The 19,661-nt window shown below is 37.1% G+C and overlaps 1 protein-coding gene across 1 annotated transcript in view; it reads right to left on the bottom strand.

Annotated features, from left to right (window-relative positions):
• CCDC93 (coiled-coil domain containing 93) overlaps positions 1-19,661 on the bottom strand; it is a 43,510-nt gene that overhangs the window by 3,599 nt on the left and 20,250 nt on the right. The window contains exons 12-21 of the mRNA XM_010001327.1: positions 17,153-17,269; positions 13,018-13,080; positions 12,754-12,827; positions 12,102-12,183; positions 11,814-11,885; positions 10,639-10,710; positions 10,268-10,370; positions 6,985-7,067; positions 3,712-3,749; positions 2,294-2,378 (exon numbers count right to left, since the gene is read on the bottom strand). Of these exons, the coding sequence (XP_009999629.1) occupies positions 2,294-2,378; positions 3,712-3,749; positions 6,985-7,067; positions 10,268-10,370; positions 10,639-10,710; positions 11,814-11,885; positions 12,102-12,183; positions 12,754-12,827; positions 13,018-13,080; positions 17,153-17,269 (789 nt within the window). The remainder of the gene's footprint in view (positions 1-2,293; positions 2,379-3,711; positions 3,750-6,984; positions 7,068-10,267; positions 10,371-10,638; positions 10,711-11,813; positions 11,886-12,101; positions 12,184-12,753; positions 12,828-13,017; positions 13,081-17,152; positions 17,270-19,661) is intronic.

The following is a 19,661-nucleotide window of genomic DNA, read 5'->3' on the forward strand; positions in this document are numbered from 1 at the left end:
TTACGAATTCTCTTACAATCTGTCAGTGGCCAAACTGCCAGTGCAGGAACACAGCACAAGTGAGGTGAGCTGCCATTGCTTCCAGACACCATCAGAGATGCTGAAACTGTATTTCCCCTCAAAACAATGAGGCATCTAACACAATACCTGCCATTCACTACCCTCTCCCTTATCTGTACATGAAGCAGCTGAACCTTTTGATTCCATTTAGGAATACAGTAAGAGCGTCCAGAGTGATTTTATGGACTTTAACGATTTAAGAGTTCAACTGCAAGAACCTGCAGTAGGTGACAGCAGAGCCCTCAGTCTGCTTTCACTCTTTATTGAGGCACTGGAACGAGTACATAGGAGGGCAATGAAACTGGTGAAGCGCCTAGAGAATCAATCTTATGAAGAACACTTGAAGGAGCTGGGAATGTTTAGTTTGAGGAGGCTGAGGGGAGACCTCATCAGTCTCTACAACTACCTGAAAGGTCATTGTACAGAGGTTGGTGCTGGTCTCTTCTCACAGGTCATTAGCGACAGAACAAGAGGGAAGGGCTTCAGGCTGCAACAGGGCAGGTTTAGACTGGACATTAGGAAAAAATGTTCACAGAAAGAGGGTTTGGACACTGGAATAGGCTGCTCAGGGAGGTGGTTGAGTCACCATCCCTGGATGTGTTTAAGGGTCGCTTGGATGTGGTGTTGGTGGTTATGGTTTAGGGGAGAACTTTGTAGAGTAGGGATGATGGTTGGTGATGCCAAGGGTCTTTTCCAACTTGAATAGTTCTATGATTCTATGATTCTTTGCATTTACTGTGCTGCTACCCAGTTTTGTGTGCATAATGGAGGACAAGACAGAAAAGAACAAGCGAAACCCACTGAACTCCTGGACAGTTTCAATTTGGGACATCTGCTTGCTGTAGCAATTAAAATAATGTCATTATACCAAAATAAAGGAATCTTCAAGTTCATTTTTGCTAGTAAGAATTGCACTGAAGTACTTTCATCACCTCAGTTTGATGCTGAGTCACTCATTATGTTAACATCCTTCTTGACATAAAGATGACCCATACATACAACCACCCATATCCCTATTCTTTCTGCTGTCCTCTGAGAAGAAGTAAAAAATTAATTCATTTCAAAAATGAGCAATGAACTCTTCAAACACAGCAGTCTATCATAAATGTCTTTTTTATAGTAGAGTTTACTACTGCAAAAGAGCTCTATTACAGCTTGAGCTCATCCTGTTCTGGTTTTTTCTATATACACATACATTTTGTACTTGAATTTTCTATTTAGCTAGTGAGATAAAACAGCTCAATACCTGGGCAGACTGTACTTTCAGTACACACTCCAATATATACTGATGCACAGTCTATCACACTTTCATTTAAACTCAAATAGAAAACAGCCATAATCCACTCCCAATAGTTTTCTGGCTCTATAGAGAAAATCATCCCAGAGCACTTTTATGGGGTTTATGAAAATATGAGTATGTTTGCATAGGAAAATAAAAGAGTGAAACAACACAAGTAGCCACCATTATCAAGAAGTACTTAAGCCTGCTCACTGTATGCAAACAGGCCTGTGGACAGTTTACTTGCAGCTGCTGTTAGTCGTCATGCTTGCATTGCCCCAGGGCCACTTAACACATGCCCTCTGAGGCTGTGCTTTTACAAAACAGCCCCCAAATTTTACCAGAAGCACTTTTGCCTTCTCTGAACAAGCACTGGGGCTCTGTTCAATCACAAACCCCTCTCATTTGCCATGTGGACACAACACACTCATCAGCAACACTGAGTCTTCTCAAAATCAAAAAACTCCACCTGAGAGGATTCAATGAGGTGCTAGATGAGCACTGCAACTGTGAGAAGGGAAGCTGATGGCTGGGGCTCTGTGAGGTGCTGCTGACCTTCTTCAGCAGCAGAAAGCAGCTTCAATCTGCTCCAGCTGCCTGAACAACAGTGCTGAGACACAGGTCTGACCATGCCCATGCAAATGGGAGCATTGTCCCTGCTGTCAGTGACATACAGCTGTTTCAAGCACCTCCATCACTACACTGCCAATAATGCAGTCCAGGGGTATAAGCTTCCTGTCAGGAGAGAGGTGTTACAACACCTCTGTTCTGCTCTATTCATTAACTTCTTAGTGGTGAGCACTTCCCCAGGATCACAAATAGAAATACTACTTGTTAGCTGCTTGCTTAATTTGCACCTCCCATCAAGGACTTCTCAATACACACTTGTTACCCAAGAGGCTTTTCTGAAATAGTTCTCAGGTTCTAGAACAGAGAGTGAGAAGAGTCTCTGACCTTCATTCGATTCTGTTTGATGCCTTCTACAATTTGCTCCATCTGCCGTAAGAACTGCTCACGAGAACCAGAAGATGCCATTGCTCTGGAAAGGAAAGGAGAGAACAGCTGAGAGGGGAGTGGGACACTGTGTCTCACCTACAGTTGTCTGGCATATTTACTTGTGCCCAAGAATTCACACTGTTTGGTGTTCTATGTAAAAATTCATCTTTTTAATCACTGATTTCTGGTAAAAGTGCAGCTCCTCAGCTGGTTAAAACTATCAAAGAGATGGGAACAGTGACTGCAGAGCTCACCTCAAGTGTTCTCCCTGTCACTCCCAGGCTGTTCCCAGTCTGTATAGAAATAAACTGCTATTAACTAACCCAAAGCACACCTCTTAAAAACAGCTGTTGTGATCATTAAGAAAGTGAGCAGAGGACTAGGAGGTCAGTTAATATTCTAAAATATAATTTCATGCCCTAATAGGTAAAGTCCAGAAGTAATTTTAGGTCTGTAACATATCTTAAACAGATTTATTAAAATACTACTACTAAAATAATACTATTTCCCCATTCAACAAAAAATCAACGCAAACCCCATCTGTCTATTGCACCACTGGTTTCTACTGACTGGACAGAATCAAAAGGATCTCATCACCAAGCTAAACATGAACAAGCCCTGCTGCAAAGGCAAACATGAAATACTTGGTTCCCAGTTTCTGTTGCAGTTAAATGATTTGAATATCACAAAAATAGAAAAATAGAAAAAAATAGAAAAATAATTTTAAAAAGCCAACAACTTCTGACTGAACACAGGACACAAAGGTCTAGAAGTAAGTGAAGACATTAAAAAAATATTGTAATTTCACAACATATTTAAAAATATAATAGAAAATAATTTACAACTATTAAGCTCTACTGAACTGTATTGCTGTGAAAAAATTCATACTGAACTTTTTTTAACATTAATAAAAAAGCCAGCTGCATCATAGACTGATATTGGATCTCAGACTTCCAAGGGAACCATCATTTTTCCTAAATACTTCACACTTCATCAAAACCTTTAAATACAGAGTAAGTTGATAATAAACGTGTCTGAAATATGTCCCAGTCTAATGTTTTGTACATAATGTAATAACCACAACGTCACAAAATGGAGAAAAATATTTAAGTTAATGCCAGGGAAATTATTTCTTCCCACAACTGCAACTGATGAGCCAGATTAAAAACATGTTTGTTACAAAAGTCAGGTAATTCCAACTCTTTGAATCCCCAAACACTGTATTAAAGAGAATTAATAAACTATTTTATAAAACAGTTTAAGTTAATGAAAAATTCTAACAATTTTTTAGACTCAGTAACTCATGCCTCCTTCCATTTTTCCAACCAAGCATGCTACTCATTTTAAGTATCAAGAGAAAAATGACCATTACTTACTGATGAAAGTTGTCATGAATAGAATTCAGTAAGTTAACCTGTGAATTAGGAAAAACGAAATAAAAAAAGAAGAAAATACATATTTGTCTTTTCTGGTATGAGTTTTCATGGACAATACAATGAAATTCAGGTTTAAAAAAATGACATCTGCACTAGTTTTATTGTGCAGATGAGTTTTACAGGTTTCCAAACAAGCCATGCATTGTTACTCACTTTGCTTACATGTATTTTACAGGCTGTTAAAAGATAGAGCTTCTAAAAAGTACAGAATGGCATTACACATGCATGGCTTCTTTTACAAGATACTAACATTGCACTGAATCTAGACAGAAATAGAAATGTATCACAGCATCACAGGAATATTTGGTTGCTCTCTTTATAACCTCCCTCAACTAATTAAGCTATATATTGAGTATTTTCTTCATAACCACCATTGGTTTTTTTGTTGCTTTCTGCATACTGTTGAAAGCACTAAAATTCACAATGTAGCAATTAATGTGATTCTCTCTTTTGACTTTGAGTATGTCTTGCAAGTCTCCTGTGGCTAAACCTTCCAAGCAGCTTCTCCTTTTGATGAAGACTTGAAAGTGTTCTGCACTAAACAAACCTCAGTGTTGCAAACAGAATAACTTGGCTATGGAAAGCTAAACTGATCTCTCCCAAATTTAAATCTTCCATCTAAAGGAGACAGCAATAAGCACATGGCAATAATACACTGCAGAATGTTCCTGACCTTACTTTGAAAAATTCAAACTAATTATGAACAGACGCCAAAGCAGATGAGATGCTTAAGAATTCCTGTTATTTAGAGGAAAGAGATCACTTTGTGACTCCAATATATTTGCCAAGTCCACATCTCTGCCTCAAGGTATTTCCAATAAGTATGTGTTTAAGAATGTAATTACAGTTTTTACTGCAAAACAATCAAGTCATGCAAAGTAATACTGCACAACTATTGAGCAGTACAAGTGATGATGTGGAACACTGCAGACAGCAAAATCAGTGTATAAACCCCAAAAGTCAAAGACATGATGAAAAAATTAGTTGAAAAGCATTTAAAGAAGAATGTTTCACAAACTATAATTAAAATCTTCACAATGTTCAGAGAACCCCTTCATGCCAGAATTATAACTTTTATAGCCAAAATTCCACTGTATAACAATTCCTGCTATTGCTATTTTACAGCAATTACGTTCAGCATATTTTATGAAAGGGTTGGTTTTGGGGGGAGAAAAGGAAAAAAAAAAAAAAAAAAAGGAGTTGGGCAAAAAAAAAAGCACAAGCATATTCCTGAAAACTTCGTGAGGCACAGATGCCAAAGGCACCTTTTATACATTACTAGACAATACTTTCTTGCTGAATCCTTGCTTCTAATATTACAAACAGCACAAGGAAACCTCAATTGTGTTACACATTTAAGAAGATTCAGACCGCATCGAAAGACATTCAGACCTCTCTCTTTTGTGACTGACACCAATCTAAAAGAAACCCTTGATCAATTTATTTGCCTTTTGAAATTGTATCCATATAAATTAAGATTGAAACTGAAAAAAACAAGCTATCAAAATGCCCAAGAAGGCACTGAATTATATTGGGAAGAGTACTCTCAACTTTTACAACAGTGAAACATCTGCTCTGTATTTTGTCGGCTGCTTTTATGTGCCCATTTCAAAAACAAACTTTGCATCCTTTTTAAATTTGCAGGCTTGCCCTCAAAATAAGAAAAATAAATCTTTGTTAACAGGTTACTCTAACTTAGAGGAGAAGTTAAAGTAGTATGAATTCTATAGCTGCTACTTAATGTAGTATTTTAAATCTGGTATATTGTTATCTGCACCATGTTGTATCACATTATGAACACTTTTCACCATTTCAAATAAAAAAACAAGAACAATGAAAGTTTTATAGCTAGGGTTCCTGAACGTTCAGTAGGTAACTGACATTCCATGGCATCATCATCGTTAGTTTGTAAGAAGCTAACGCTAGAAAAACTTCCAAGGAAAATTCTTAATGATATTTTCAGGAGACGAAAAAGAAAGACAATTTATTTGAAGATCTTTGGAACCATCAAGTAGAATAACAGCAGAAACAGATTTTTTTTTCATGCTCAACTGAAACTATTGCCAGCAATTGTTTCTAGAGCACAGCACAATAGTAACTGCAGGTTAAACTTTGGTAGGATCCGCTTTTTACTGATCATTGACCTAACTCAGAATACATAAATGCATATCAATTAAAAAAAGCCATAAGGCTCAATTCAGCACAGAACTTGAGAGGTTTTTACATTTATTATTTACATGATCAATAGAAGTTACTTTTAAAACTTCAGTGATGCAGCTTGGATTCTGACAACATTCATAGAGCAGTAGAATACTTTTCTGCGCCAGGAAGGGCCTGATCTACCCTGACACAGAAGTCACATTTCTGAATTCAAAAACTGAAAGCTATCTGGCACATGTATTAGAATTAGTTCCTTAAGGGAAGAAAATGACTGCTCACCATCTTCAAAAACAGGAGATAAACTGCATTACACAGAGGTTTGACTACTGTTTGTCTCACAAGCTAAACAAATATATCCAAGTAATGTACAACTAACTGATCTGCTTCTATTTTATTAGAATTAACAGAGAAGCCTGAAGTATCAAAACATTACAGACTTCTAAAGTAATGTCCTCGCTTTCATCAAGTCTTGACTGCTCCTATTTCTGGACCTTCATGATAGTCACACACTTGTCATTGCAAAAAACAATAAAGTGGAATCACTCTAATTAAGTCATACCCAAGAAAGAGCCAAACTTGACATTGTAAGGAGAGAAGAGAGGGGAAAAAACAAGCTGCTTTCATGAGAAGTACTCTTCTGGTCTTGATCCAGTAAAATCACCAACAACACCAGTGTAGGCAGGCTCAGTCCCTGAGAACTAACTCTGATGTTGTGGGCAGAAGTTGAAATCACTGACTGTACCACTGGTTCATAATAAAAGACAGACCAAAAAGAGACATTTGGCCCTGTGATAACAAGATAGAGGTATTTCCTAATCAAATGTTACTCGTGTTTTGTGAACACAGTGAGTAGTTTAAACCTGCTGTACTAACAGCCCTTCTTTTACAACACAGACCTTCAATATTAAAATTATTCTCAGGAATCAGTTGTTTCATTTTTCCTTAAAAGACTTAACTCTGCTCTGACACAACTAAATATTGTGAAAGCCAAGGAAAAACTCTTTATCTCCTTCTTCTCAGGCTATCTAGAAAACAGTAAGAACATTTTCTTACCTCCTTTTCCAAATATACTTTTTTATCATCCAGTGTATTATAAAGAGTAAAGAACTGCTTCGTTTCTTTGTGAGTTGCTGAGACTGCAAGCAAAAAGAAAGGAAGAAGAATAAAAGAGCAGGAGGTGAAATGGCATCAGTAAAAACACCTTGTAGGCTTTATATAACATAGTTTCCACTATCAATAATGGAACACACTCTTCAATACATTCTGGAAGAATACTCTTGGTGCATGTAAATCTCCAACAGGGTTTGCAGCTATCAGATTTTTATGAGAACAACAGAGCTCAGTGTTTAAATTATGCTTCAGCTCCTGACAGTCCTTTATGCAAACATGTTGGCATTATCTGCTGTGCTTCCTCACCATTCTCAGTTCATCCTTCCTTCATAAGCTTTACCCTTGTACCATACAGACTGCTGTGCTGCTCACAGCTGCCTTCTCATAGCTTGCCTGTGGTGGCAGGGAGGCACAGGTTAGGTAGGATAGATGTGAAACATAATCCAATAGAACTCTGTGGAAGAAAGTGCATTATACTGTATATTTCAAGCTCCTTGTGCAAGATGTGCAAGACAGTGGTTATTGTTTTAAAGCTCTTTTCTCTTCTTACAATTTATCCATGCTAATAGGATTAAATAATTGTTTCTTTTCAAGTAACACTGGTTTAGGTGCTTATTGCAGATCTTGGTCACAGTTGGTGGGGAAGGTAAGACTCAGACATGCATTCCCTTTGGGCCTACTAGATGATGACTGATACTCTTTATCTGCTGAGTGTGCATCTACTTGTTAGCTCTCCAGTGTCTAAGGAAACCCAAGATACTTGTGATTCACAAAGAGATGAGTTCAACAGAGCAGGACAGCTGGCAAAAATTATTATGGTTAATATACTAAGAACACTGTCTCGAAATGTGAACCTGCAAAAATGGATAGGTCAAAATAGATCAAATTATTTGACAATGAAAATTATTCCAGAGACCATGAGTAAGATAGATAAATGTGAGTGAAATCATGATCACTAAATTAAAAGCTAACAAGTTGCCTCTTTAAATACTGAACTGATATGCTGGACTGAGCTTTTGAATGGAACCATTTACAGACACCGTGACTTTCCTCCCAACATCATTAAACATCTACATCTTTAAAGGAAGCCAAATTTGTTAATTACACAGTTCTGTTCTTCAGCTGAAGCCCAACAGCAACCCACAGCTCAAAGCTGAATGTTTCAGTGACAGCAATCCAGCAGTGGCTACTTCTGCAGCAGTGAGAAGCTCAGAACCAGAGAGCTTCCTCACTGACACAGTATGACTGCGACAAATGAGGCTACAGCACGTGAAGAAGGGGAAGCATGCTGAGTCCTGGGAGCCTGAAAGCACCCAGGAATTCAGAAAGCCTGGGACAGACTGCAAAATTACTAAGGGCTATTCAGCATGTTCTACAAAGATTTTCCAAATGCTGAAGTTGGGCTGCTTCTTGAAAACCTGAATGAGCATGAAGATCACCAACAGGCCTACTTCAGTGTGCTCTCTTAATTAGTTCAGTTTTTGCAGGACCTGCTGCTGCCACCAAATGAAGAGGCCTTTCCTAAACCATTCCCTTCCTGCAGCTCTTCCCTTTTTTTGCAGCAGTTCTGGTAGTCACAGATCTTTTATGAGTGGATTCCATTTACCTACACATAAGAAAACTTTTCAGGATTTCCAATAGGTTAGAAAGTTGTACCAGCTCATGAAGTCTTACAAATACAAACTAGAGCCCATGTCAGGTAAGACAGACAAAGCAAGAAGAGCAAGAAGGAGCCAATTGGTTCACTGATTCTTTTGAAACCACAGCTTAATGTTTTAAAGGGAAGAGCCTTCTGGTAGGTAAAAAAAAATACTGGAACTTAAAAACATTCTAGTAGAATCAGCGCGGTTGGACAGCATTGCTGAGGATTGTCTTGTCCAGCACACTTTGGTTCAAATTTAAATAGGTTTTGGCAACTCTGAAGATCACTTGAATGTGGTTAAATGAAAAGCCTCCCAAAATGCCACAATTCACAGTGACTTGCTGGAGAATTTCAGCTTATTTATCAAAAAAAGTAGCCTGTACACTGCAGATTCCCCCCCATGGCTGAGGAGTGTTATCAAAGTTACTACTATAATTTTTTTACTATGGAAAACAAAGTCCCTTAAAATCCAAAGCACCTTAAATCTACACCCAAAACCACAGGTTTTTTGACCATGGATTATTTGTCTGAATTCACTTAGACATGACAGAGAAAATCTGTAGAAAATTTAATAAAAGACAACAAAGTTTTCTTTATAGCTTGACCTGATTAAATAAACAGCATGGCATATTAGAAAGAAAGCAGGGGGAAGGAAGTACTGGATTTGTACTCAGGAAGGAAATGCGTCTATTCCATGCTGAGTTAGACACCACATAAAGCTGGCACATGACTGTGTCACTACAGATGCTTTATCAGGGTAAGAGATTTGAATCAAAGTTTGGCAATTTTAGAACTGCTCAACATTCTAGAGCTTGGTTCACACACATTTAGTAAATGCAGAAATTCTTTAAAATGTAAGTTTCTGCCAAGAAGAACTAGCTAATTTTAGCTTATGCCACTACACGAGCTATATGAAATATACACCAGGAAGTATACTGGTCTGTTATCAGTTTAATGAAACAGCTTTGACATTTTATTCAGTTTGCATGCTCCACACCATCCATGCACAGCTAATCCATACCTACCCAAAATGTCAGCCAAACACTTTTCCCCATTTTATAACTCATCATTAAAAAGTTAAAGACAGTTTGTACTCTGAGCATACCAAGATATTGCAGGATATTTATAAATCAAAAAATAAAGAAAGCAATCCCTTCAAGAAATTGCCTTTACAACCTAGTTCTTGACATACTTTGGTTCAGAACCAGATCTCTCATGTCAATGAAAACAAGCTAATGTCAGGAGCAATCAATGAAACATAACTCAAATTTACAGTAACCTCATTTGTAAATGGTGAAGTATGAACTTTCTAAACTCAATGGTCATTAAACTAAAGTACTGAAGCTGTTGAGAAAAAATTCACTCCAGAGATCCTCTGCATCAAGTTTCACCCTCAGGAAAATTCTTATGTCCAGCTTATAAAGCCTTGAAAATAGGGGGTATAAGATGAATACCAAAAGACCCTTAAATATCACAAAATTAGCAAGTGCTGCTGTTACATGCCATATGCTTAAAATGCAGTCACCCTCCTTCCAGGGCTTTAGCCTTCAGCAGTATGTTCCTGCTTGATATACATCCCCTGACTGTAAAGTTCAATAAATCTCTTCTGATACTGTGTTAGCTCAGCTCGGCTGGGTACTTCATCAATCTTGCGTTGTAAAATCGCTATTTCTCTGTTTCTTCGTGCCTGAATAGAAAGTTAGGAGGGGAGAAAACAAAGCCTCTTCTTGTTATCTTCTTAAAATGGATCAAGCCCCCCCAGCAATATTTTGTTACTGAATAATTAATTAAAAGAAACAAACAAACAAACAAAAGCATTGGCTGAGGATCAATTTTTTTTTTGTAATTGATTTGCAACATAAAAACTTTTAGAACAACAAAAGAAGTATTGGAAGTTACAGGCTAAGAAAAACATCAATAATTTTGTAGCAGTAAATTTACAAAGAGTAACTCACCAGTAACAGCCGGATCTTTTGAAGTTTATCCTTCTCAGCTTTATACTGCTGTTCTATAATCTTATTTGGCTCCTAGAATTTGAGAACCCAAAAAGAAATGTGTATTACAGCAGCAAAAACATGCAGACTGCCTGTCTTCTGTTTAATGGCTCCCACAGTAACACCACTTTTTGCCATTATTTAACAATGATTCATAATCTGCATTAAAGATTTAACATCTTTTACTGTAAAGAAGTGCATTTTGCTAGCTTTTAAGCCTTTGATGTTTTAGTTTTTAAGATTTGACAAGAGCTTTTCCACTGCTTTGCAAGTCACACTTTAAATGAAGATACATATCAGAAGATTGTCCCTACTCCTTGTATAGACGTTGATACTTCAATTCAGTGGCAGAGTTAAGGATAAACACAGTCCAAGACAGAACATAAATACTCTGACATGTATTCCAGATTTCCTGGCTTGTAGACTTAAAGATAATTTTTTCTTGCTTGAAGATTTAAGATGTAAGTTTCCACTTCAATTATTTCATGCTGTGTTCAGATGGAAAACAGCATCATGGAACCTGTAGTTACCTCATTTCAGAGGCATAAAAGGATCAAATGTTTCACCACTGAAAATATAAGTAGTTTAAGCTTTTTCTTTTCTGTTCTACTGCCATCAGCCTGGATGAATTGGTCTTAAAGCCTAACTCCTTACAGCTGCTCACTACATGCAATGTACTGAGCCACCGAAAACTTGTGCTTTCTTTCTTCAAATAAACTTTTTAAAGAAAAAAATAACAAAACCCAACGTGTTTCTGAGGAAGACCTGTTTTTTTCAGAGATACACACTGCTCTTAACACAACATCCAGAGGTTCGTCTCTGGAAATATTAATAAAGAAGTACAAAGGTACAAGTACAAAAGTACATAGGTGCAAAAGCATCTATGAGTTAGCCCCATGGGTTATGCAGGAATAATGGAGAATACTACAGCTATATTAATTCTACTGTATTTCCATTATTATTAGACTGAACTGTGGCTTTACCAGAGGGGGAGAATAGAAATTTTCAGAGATTACAAAAGACAATAATGCTTACAACGATGTGCTAGAAATCAGACGGACCTAAAGCAACATTTTAAAACACAAATTGAAAATAATGCAAACACCAACGACCAAACCATAAACATTTGTTATTACCTGTTCCTCCCCATTTTCCACTGTCTCAGCTTTCAAATTCTCAATATTTTGTTGAAGTCTCTCCATTTCCTCCTTTAAAACAAAAACAGTTTGTTTCTTTTAAGTGAGACCTAGTCTCTTAACAGGGGAGAGCAGGAAGCCTGACAACACACACCTCTAACAAAACTGTGCAGCTGACCACACACTTTATATGGTCAGAAACACATGACATGACAGCAAGTCAGGAAGAAATATAATGTTTATTTAGAAGTTTTAAAATGACTCCTTATATAAGAAACTAAAACTTACCCTACAATGTGCTTTGAATTCTTGCTCCTGGCTTTTTAGGTTCTCATTCATGGCCACCAGTGCTCGCAGACTCTGTAATATGCTAAATTTGAAGATCCAGTGAACCACATTAGATTTTCAGTTTGTAATTTAAACAGATGGAAAACTAAAAGTCATTAGAATAAGCTTAGTTCCAAGTAAATTTCCAATAAAATCTATGTAAACTAAACAACAAGTATCACCACTGATATACCAAGGTCAAAATAAAACCTAGTATTACACTGCGTATTTTGATGACTTTGCTATGTTCTGACCTCATTATTGTGAAAGTTTTAAGAATCTCTTATTTATTTATTACATTTATTTATTTTATTTTGTGTGAGATGAAGGCTTCAAATATAAAGAAAATAAAATCAGGAAGGAATCATCTATGTGTGAAATGTGTCTGGGGTTCTTCTGTTTTAAATACCTACAATTATTTTGAACTACAGACAGACATTTTCATTCTGACTGAATATTAGTGTTTTCCTGTCTTTGGAAAGCAAGCTGAATGATTCTTTATTTTTACAATTCTAGTTATTTGCTTAAATTAACAAAACAGGAAACACTGAATGATTCATTTTAAAACCATAATTTTTTCAGAATTTCAAAGGTCACAAAGGAAGAAACTTACCTAGAATCTGCTTGGGATTCTATTGTTTCTAAGGCTGCCAATTCCTTGTCCAGCTTCTCACTGTAACTCTTTACCTAAGGGTTGCAATTAATGACAAATTGAAATACACTTTTACACAAAATTATTCCTGGTACTCAGCTTCCCCATACTGCAGGATCAGGGAGGTAATCTGCCAAACTACCATTTAATACAACTCTCCACACCCCAAACTTTTTAAAAAATGAGTCAGCTGGAATCAGTGCACAGAAAACAAAGAAAGGTTACCTCACTCAGTGTCTTTTTGGCTTCAGTACATTTTGCCTGCAGGTCAGCACATTTAGCTTGCAACTATTATGAAAAAGAAAGAAGAGGGTTTGAGTCTATCTTCATGCTAATTACATCAGCAATACCTGAGCTGTTAGTAGTGGTTGTCTATTAAAGAGCAGCTTTTACAAAATGGATGCCACCAGAGTGGTAACTTATTGGACAAAAATCTCTGCTGAATTGCTCGCAGTTACTTAGCCTGACTATAATAGCTTAGTCTTTGATAAGGGTAGGAAGACAGTTCCATTTCATACTTCTCCAAGTAAGCCAGGGTGATTCCAGACTTGGCATCCAAGTGCCATGGCACCATGCCATAGTCATATCCAGCCCAAATAAGCATGCTGAGGTATGATTCTCTTTTGTGTAGCTATGGCAAGTCTAACAAGAAGGCAGTTAGCAAAACACTACAGGATATTTCCCATGTCAAATAATTCACAGAGGATAATTTTACAAGAAAATCCTTCTCTAAAATCCTTATGATTTAAAGTAACATTGCAACTAGTAACAACAAAAATGGGACATGAGTTACAGGAGTGGAGCAAAAATGCTACAAATAAAGAAAGGCACATTTGGCTTCCTGTTCCACTTCTTTTCATGTTGGTTTAATTTGCTGTTCACAGCATGGAGCTGTGACTCCACACTCCACTCACTCTCTTCCATAGCTGAATTTAAAAAATAGAAAGCTTTTAAATTGTTTTGTTTGTTTGTTTGTTGTTTTTTTTTTCTATTTTTCACCAATAATTCACCAATAGAATTCTAACTAGTTGAAAAAAGTTAGAATTCAAGCCTGCAGTCCATGTCATGAAAACTGACATAAAGATTAAGGAACTATTTGTTATGGGAACTCTTGCCAAAACTTATTGTCCTACTGAAGCCAGAATTTCACAAATGTTTTTTAACAGGGGGGAGTCTTCACTGTCACTGATTTTAGAAGCTTCTTGGCAAGTGGCAAAGAAAAAATCAGCTAGGAAATTTTTACCTTATTAAGTAATAGAAGGATTATATTTGGCTTTTAGGTGTCAGTACATTTTTCATATAGAAACATAACACTGAGAGTGTCACACACTGGAAATAAGCAGGGCCCTCAACTGATAAAATGGGAAAATACACAGCAACAGATATAGAAAATACTTCAGGTTTCCTTTGGATTATGAAGTTTGTTTGGCAGTTAAGAGCAGATATGCCATTAATTAAAGACTCTATCAATCTTGTATGATTTACAATCATGTTTCCTCTCCACTCCAAACTGCTTTTTTCTTTTCAGCAGTATGTGGAAAGCAAGCAAACTCTTTCCTTCATATGTCAGGGAAACTGCTAAAGGAAACTACTTGTACCAGGCATGAAAATGTAATCCACTCGACACGTATCCAGTTACTGGCATATTCCGCATTGCTTATTCAGCAGTCACACTATGCTGTAATTCTGTAGAATATAAGAGCCATCTGACCCCCCAAAAAATGCTTGTGAACATTCCAGTCATTGAGACTGAAATGCATACAGACATTGGCAGATCATTCCTCCTTTCCAGATCCTAACAGCAGAACACAGAATAGCTGGAAAACCCACCCACAATTGCCAAGCTTGTTCACCAGCTTCTCCTACTGCTCAACCAGGCAAGAAGGATCAGCTGAGAGACCTGTGCTAGTGCACTTTTTCATTTTTTGGAACCTGAGCTGTTGCAGCTTCCTAGGGCCACTCTTACTACACAATTACACCTAGGTTGTCCTCCCCAAGACTAAGCTTGAGCTATCTCCAAGAAGATGACCTGCTCTCACAAGACAAGGGCTGTGGTGCAGTGTTCTAGTACATACACACGTTCAAACTGAGCATGAAAAAAACTGCAGATGGTTGTGAGCTGGTGGATGCAACCAAAACTGTTGCCCATCATGACAGCAAAAATTCTTATCTGGAAGAGGTTTGCAACCTGCAAGCTCAGAGCACATGCTGAAAGACACAACATCTGTCTCTGTTCTACACATCTGTATCTCCCTTCATATTTGTCTTTGTCCTAGCTTGAGACTTTGTGGTCGAAAACAAGAGTCAAAGTGTGACATAAACATATTGCAATGACTGAACAGCCTCTTCTTTTTCCCCACTTCTGAAATTCCAAAGACCTTATTTTGTAATTTGTGTTTCTACTTGAGGAAAAAAAAACTCAAACCAACATGGGAATTCATGCAGAGTTTCCTGCCTGCCCATATTATGATTTTGAAAGCCTGACACTTCAGCCTTCATTTAAATGCTAGGTATTGTCAGTATTTTTGTTTGTTTTTAAACCAACAGTCATCATCTTCCAGGGCAACAAAGTTTTGTTTGACTTAAATAGACATGGAAAACTCAGGTTACCAAAATGTTAAAACAACACAAACTGAAGTAAAAAAAAAATAATTACAAAAAACCACTATATCATAATTAATATTTACAGCAACAATATTATTAATAGTATGTCACAATACTTTCTAATATTTCACTCTACAAATGGAGAAGAATTGGGACAGACATGATTTATATTCAACATACAGTGCAAATAATAAATGCAGTGTTATTCACTATTAAAATACCATCTTTTTAACAGATAGGGCATGCCAGAGGGCACCACAAATAGAAATGCATAAGTTCAAGAAGAACAAAACTTGTTGAGGATGTTCAAAGGAGACACATTCTAGTATTTACTATCATGCTCTGCCCATTTAAAGTCTTCTTTTGTGCAAAATAAATTAAGGAGAATCTGTACCAGTTAAGCATAAAGCTTTTTATTAAAGCTAGAAAAAAAGAAAGAGTTAAAGAATGGAATAGATAGTATTTCCAATTTTTTTGTATATAAACTTTATTTCTATAGCTTTATGTAGACTTAATATTACTTGAATGTTAGTCAGAGGCTTAAAAAAATGGTTCACAGCATATGTTTTACTGAAAGGAGTTTTAAGTTCTGAAGTGGTAAATAACCTTTAAATAAAAGGCTTTACTGAACTGTTAGAGACTAAAAGGAAACAAAAAAAGAAGTCAGATCCAGTAAGTGGCTGAGCAGGAAGGTTTAAAATCTGGTACTCTCATAGTTACACCATAGTAGGTAAAGCTTTCAAAGCTACCCTTCCTTCACCTCTGCTTTTTAGAACTGGATATCACTGTCTCATATCATGTGCCATACAGATCTTTCCAAGTCCCTTGTACCTCCAAGATCTAATAGGTAAAACCAGCTAAGATGTACAGTGTTAAGATGTTACTGACAAGAGCAGAGCCAAAAAAAAGCAGATGAGGGCTGCTGGAGCAGTGCCAGCCTTTGGACACAGCATCCATCACAGAGGCACCAGCAACAGTTTTTACTCAAGTACTATTTGGTTTTTGGCAAGATCTTCCAACTCCTGACTCTGATGCAATATGTTTTCATTTGATTCTCCAAGCTGAATACAGCATGGTGCTGGTTACAGCAGTGTGGATAATTAAAAGCAACATTTCATTAATGGCATAGCTTTCCCACTCAGGGTTCTCTGCATTTTAACAGCAACACCATAAGTAGGTTGATATGTAGGAATGGTGGTTCTTACTCTGATTTATAGATATGAACAGAACATCAGTCACAAATTTAAGAGCCTTTTCCCCTTAAAAGCACATATGAAGATGTGAACCAAGCAGTGACTGTGCAAAAATACTCCCAACAAACAAACAAGCTAAAATCAGGCTTTTATATAAAAGGACAAGAAGTGATAAAAACCCATTTCTAGCATATTTTGGAGTAACTCCCTAAATTGCTGCTTGAAACTGTGGAAACAGCCCATTCAGCACTCTAGCTTACAAGTCAAATGGAGATACTCTGATTTTCTCAGAGATATGCCAAAAAGAAAAAAAGAGGAAAAGCATGTTTTGATTAACCAGACCCCTCCTCACAGACAGGGCTAAACAATTTTTAATATAAAACCAGCCACATTGTCTTAGTAACAAATGTGAAAGCAAGATGTCCAGAGATGCTGAAATTAACGTCCAGCTTGACAAATTGCTGGTACAGAAGATAGTTTGTAAATCTTTTCTGGATGGAAAACACTTCATGACCAACCACATTTATCAATGTTTCCTTCTCTATTACACACACAATACTTACCTCTTCGAGGAGTTTGGTTTTATGCAAAATCTGCTTATTCAGAGATGCCACCTTCCTTCTGTGTTGCTGGGCAGCTCCAAGCCTTTCTGGTCGCTCCTCAGCAGAAAGCTCAGATTGCTACAATAAACAATAACCACAGCCTGTTGGACCTCACAGTACTACTTTTTGCATCTGTAGCAGCTTAGGAAATGCCAAAGTGGGACATAACTGTGATATTCCTTATTAAGAATTGTGCCCCACTATCCAACAGAAAGAGTGACTTGCCATATTATCTCAAATCAAGATAGGAAGCAGCTGAACAACTGAATTATATCCCAAAAGTAACAGGTAAGGTAAGCTAAAAATGAAGTCAGGTGCCCTGGAATGGGTGGGATAGTATATATGTTTTGCATCTCAAGTACATTAAAATCTGGTAAAGTTCTTAAATGGAAAAAATCCAAACATGCTAAAAACCACCTTAAGCAGTGTTATTTACTGAACTTGTTGAATCAGAGATGCTGCATACCCCAATAAGTAAACCCAAAACTTCAAAAAACCTTGAAGAACTGTGTATTTAGATTCTGAAATCCTGGTTTGGATGTATCTTTATGCTGAATGACAACATCACACTCAGTGTGGTAGATACATTTACCACTCTAAGTGGGCTTTTGTTTGGTGCGTGAGAAAGTGTCTCATAAACACGTAATGAAAACAGCAATCTGGATCCAGTCTCCTGTTCTGAGTTGTGGAAAAAAAGGTGCCAGAAACATTCTTTACCAGGAATAACATTTATAATAGAAATCGTATGTTTGCAGCAGATGAACGATTAAAAGTCACTGGTAGCTAAATGCCCAAGTTATTATTTGCCTAAACATTATTTGTACCTTTGGAAAGTTCTCACTTTTATACTGACATCTGTTTTGGTAATTAGCTTCATGCAGACTTCTTTTTCCAGTTAATCCATTTTCCAATATTTTGTTAGAACAACAGTTAATTTTCAAGTACTTCAGGTGCTAATTTGCAATCTGTCAAAGACTTCAATACTAGGTGTGTTTTGTATCGTCACCCAATGTTGACAGACAGTACAATGGAAAACCAGCAAAAATGTTACAAGTATGAAATGCTGCTCACTTCTATTTGCTTCTGGTATTCATTCTAGGCATATGGGTAAGCAGCTCTTCATTAACAGCTCAATTTTAAATGAAAATAAGAGGCAAAAACTGCTTCCTCTCCTTTATTTTCTGTTATTCATACTGAACAGCAACTTAATGATTTGTTATACTTTCACATCCACAGCAAGAAAAGATCACTTCTGACATGCTACCCCAACAATTCACAACCTTTTTTTCCATTTGTAAGGAAAGAAAAAATGCTTCTAAGCAACACCTGTAACACTGAACTACTTATTCATCAAATACATACTCAGATTTACTTACTCCTCTCATTATTTAGTCAAACCACATTCCCTCATCACGTCATGGATTCCAATACCCTTCTGTTTCACCACACAATTAGCCTATCTAATATGCATAACATGCAAATCAAGAAAAAAAACAACCCTGGAAATGCAAGAGAAAGAAACATGAGCTAAACCAGCCCGAGACTGCTCTTGCAAAATAGTAAACATTCATACAGTACAGCTTTGGCTTCAAGAAACTGTCATGTCTCCAGAAGCAGACTTAAAACTTGATTTTTGAAAATGGCAAATAACCATCACTGTAATATAGAGGTTTCTACAGAAAAATCCTTCTGGTCTGCAAATGAAAAGGTTGGTTTAAGCCCCATACAAAGTGGGCTAAAGATCTGCTCTGCAGCAGCACTTCAGCTTAAGTTACAGAGGAACAGTGTTCCAATTTGTGGAGAAAAATTTATCTTTCAGCATCGAGGGAAGAAAGCACAAATTATAGAAGCTACTTTACTTTTGACACTATTGTTATTACCAGGTCTCTTACCAGACTGAAAGAGCAGTTGCCTTTTGAACATAACTTAAGAAAGCTGTATTTGAACACTAGTGTCTCTGACTGTTTTAAGATTATCAATTTGCTACTCTATCTCAAAGCAGTAACTTTGATTACATGTGACAAAAAGGGATACATCCATCAAATTTTCATAGAATCATAGAATGCCAGGTTGGAAGGGACCTCAAGGATCACCTCCTTCAACCTTTCTAGATGCTACTACAGCTTATCTGAGATGGCTCAGCACCCTGTCAAGCTGAGACTTAAAACTGTCCAACGTGAGGGAATCTACCACTTCCCTTGGGAGACTATTCCTGTGTTTGACTGTCCTCATGGTGGAAAATTTACCTCGTGTCCAATCAGAATATTGCTAGGAGCAACTTGTGCCCGTTACCCCTTGTTATTCCATGTGACTCCTTGTAAATAGGGTGCCTCCATCTTCCTGGCAGCCACACTCTAAGTACTGGAACATTGTAATGACATCTACCCAAAGCCTTCTCTTCTCAAGGCTGAACAAACCCAGTTTTCTCAGCCTCTCCTGATATGGTAGGTCCTCCAGTTCTCTGATCATC

The sequence above is a fragment of the Chaetura pelagica genome, unplaced genomic scaffold (genome assembly GCF_000747805.2).
Source record: "Chaetura pelagica isolate M959 unplaced genomic scaffold, ChaPel_1.0 scaffold381, whole genome shotgun sequence".
NCBI classification, from domain to species: Eukaryota; Metazoa; Chordata; class Aves; order Apodiformes; family Apodidae; genus Chaetura; species Chaetura pelagica.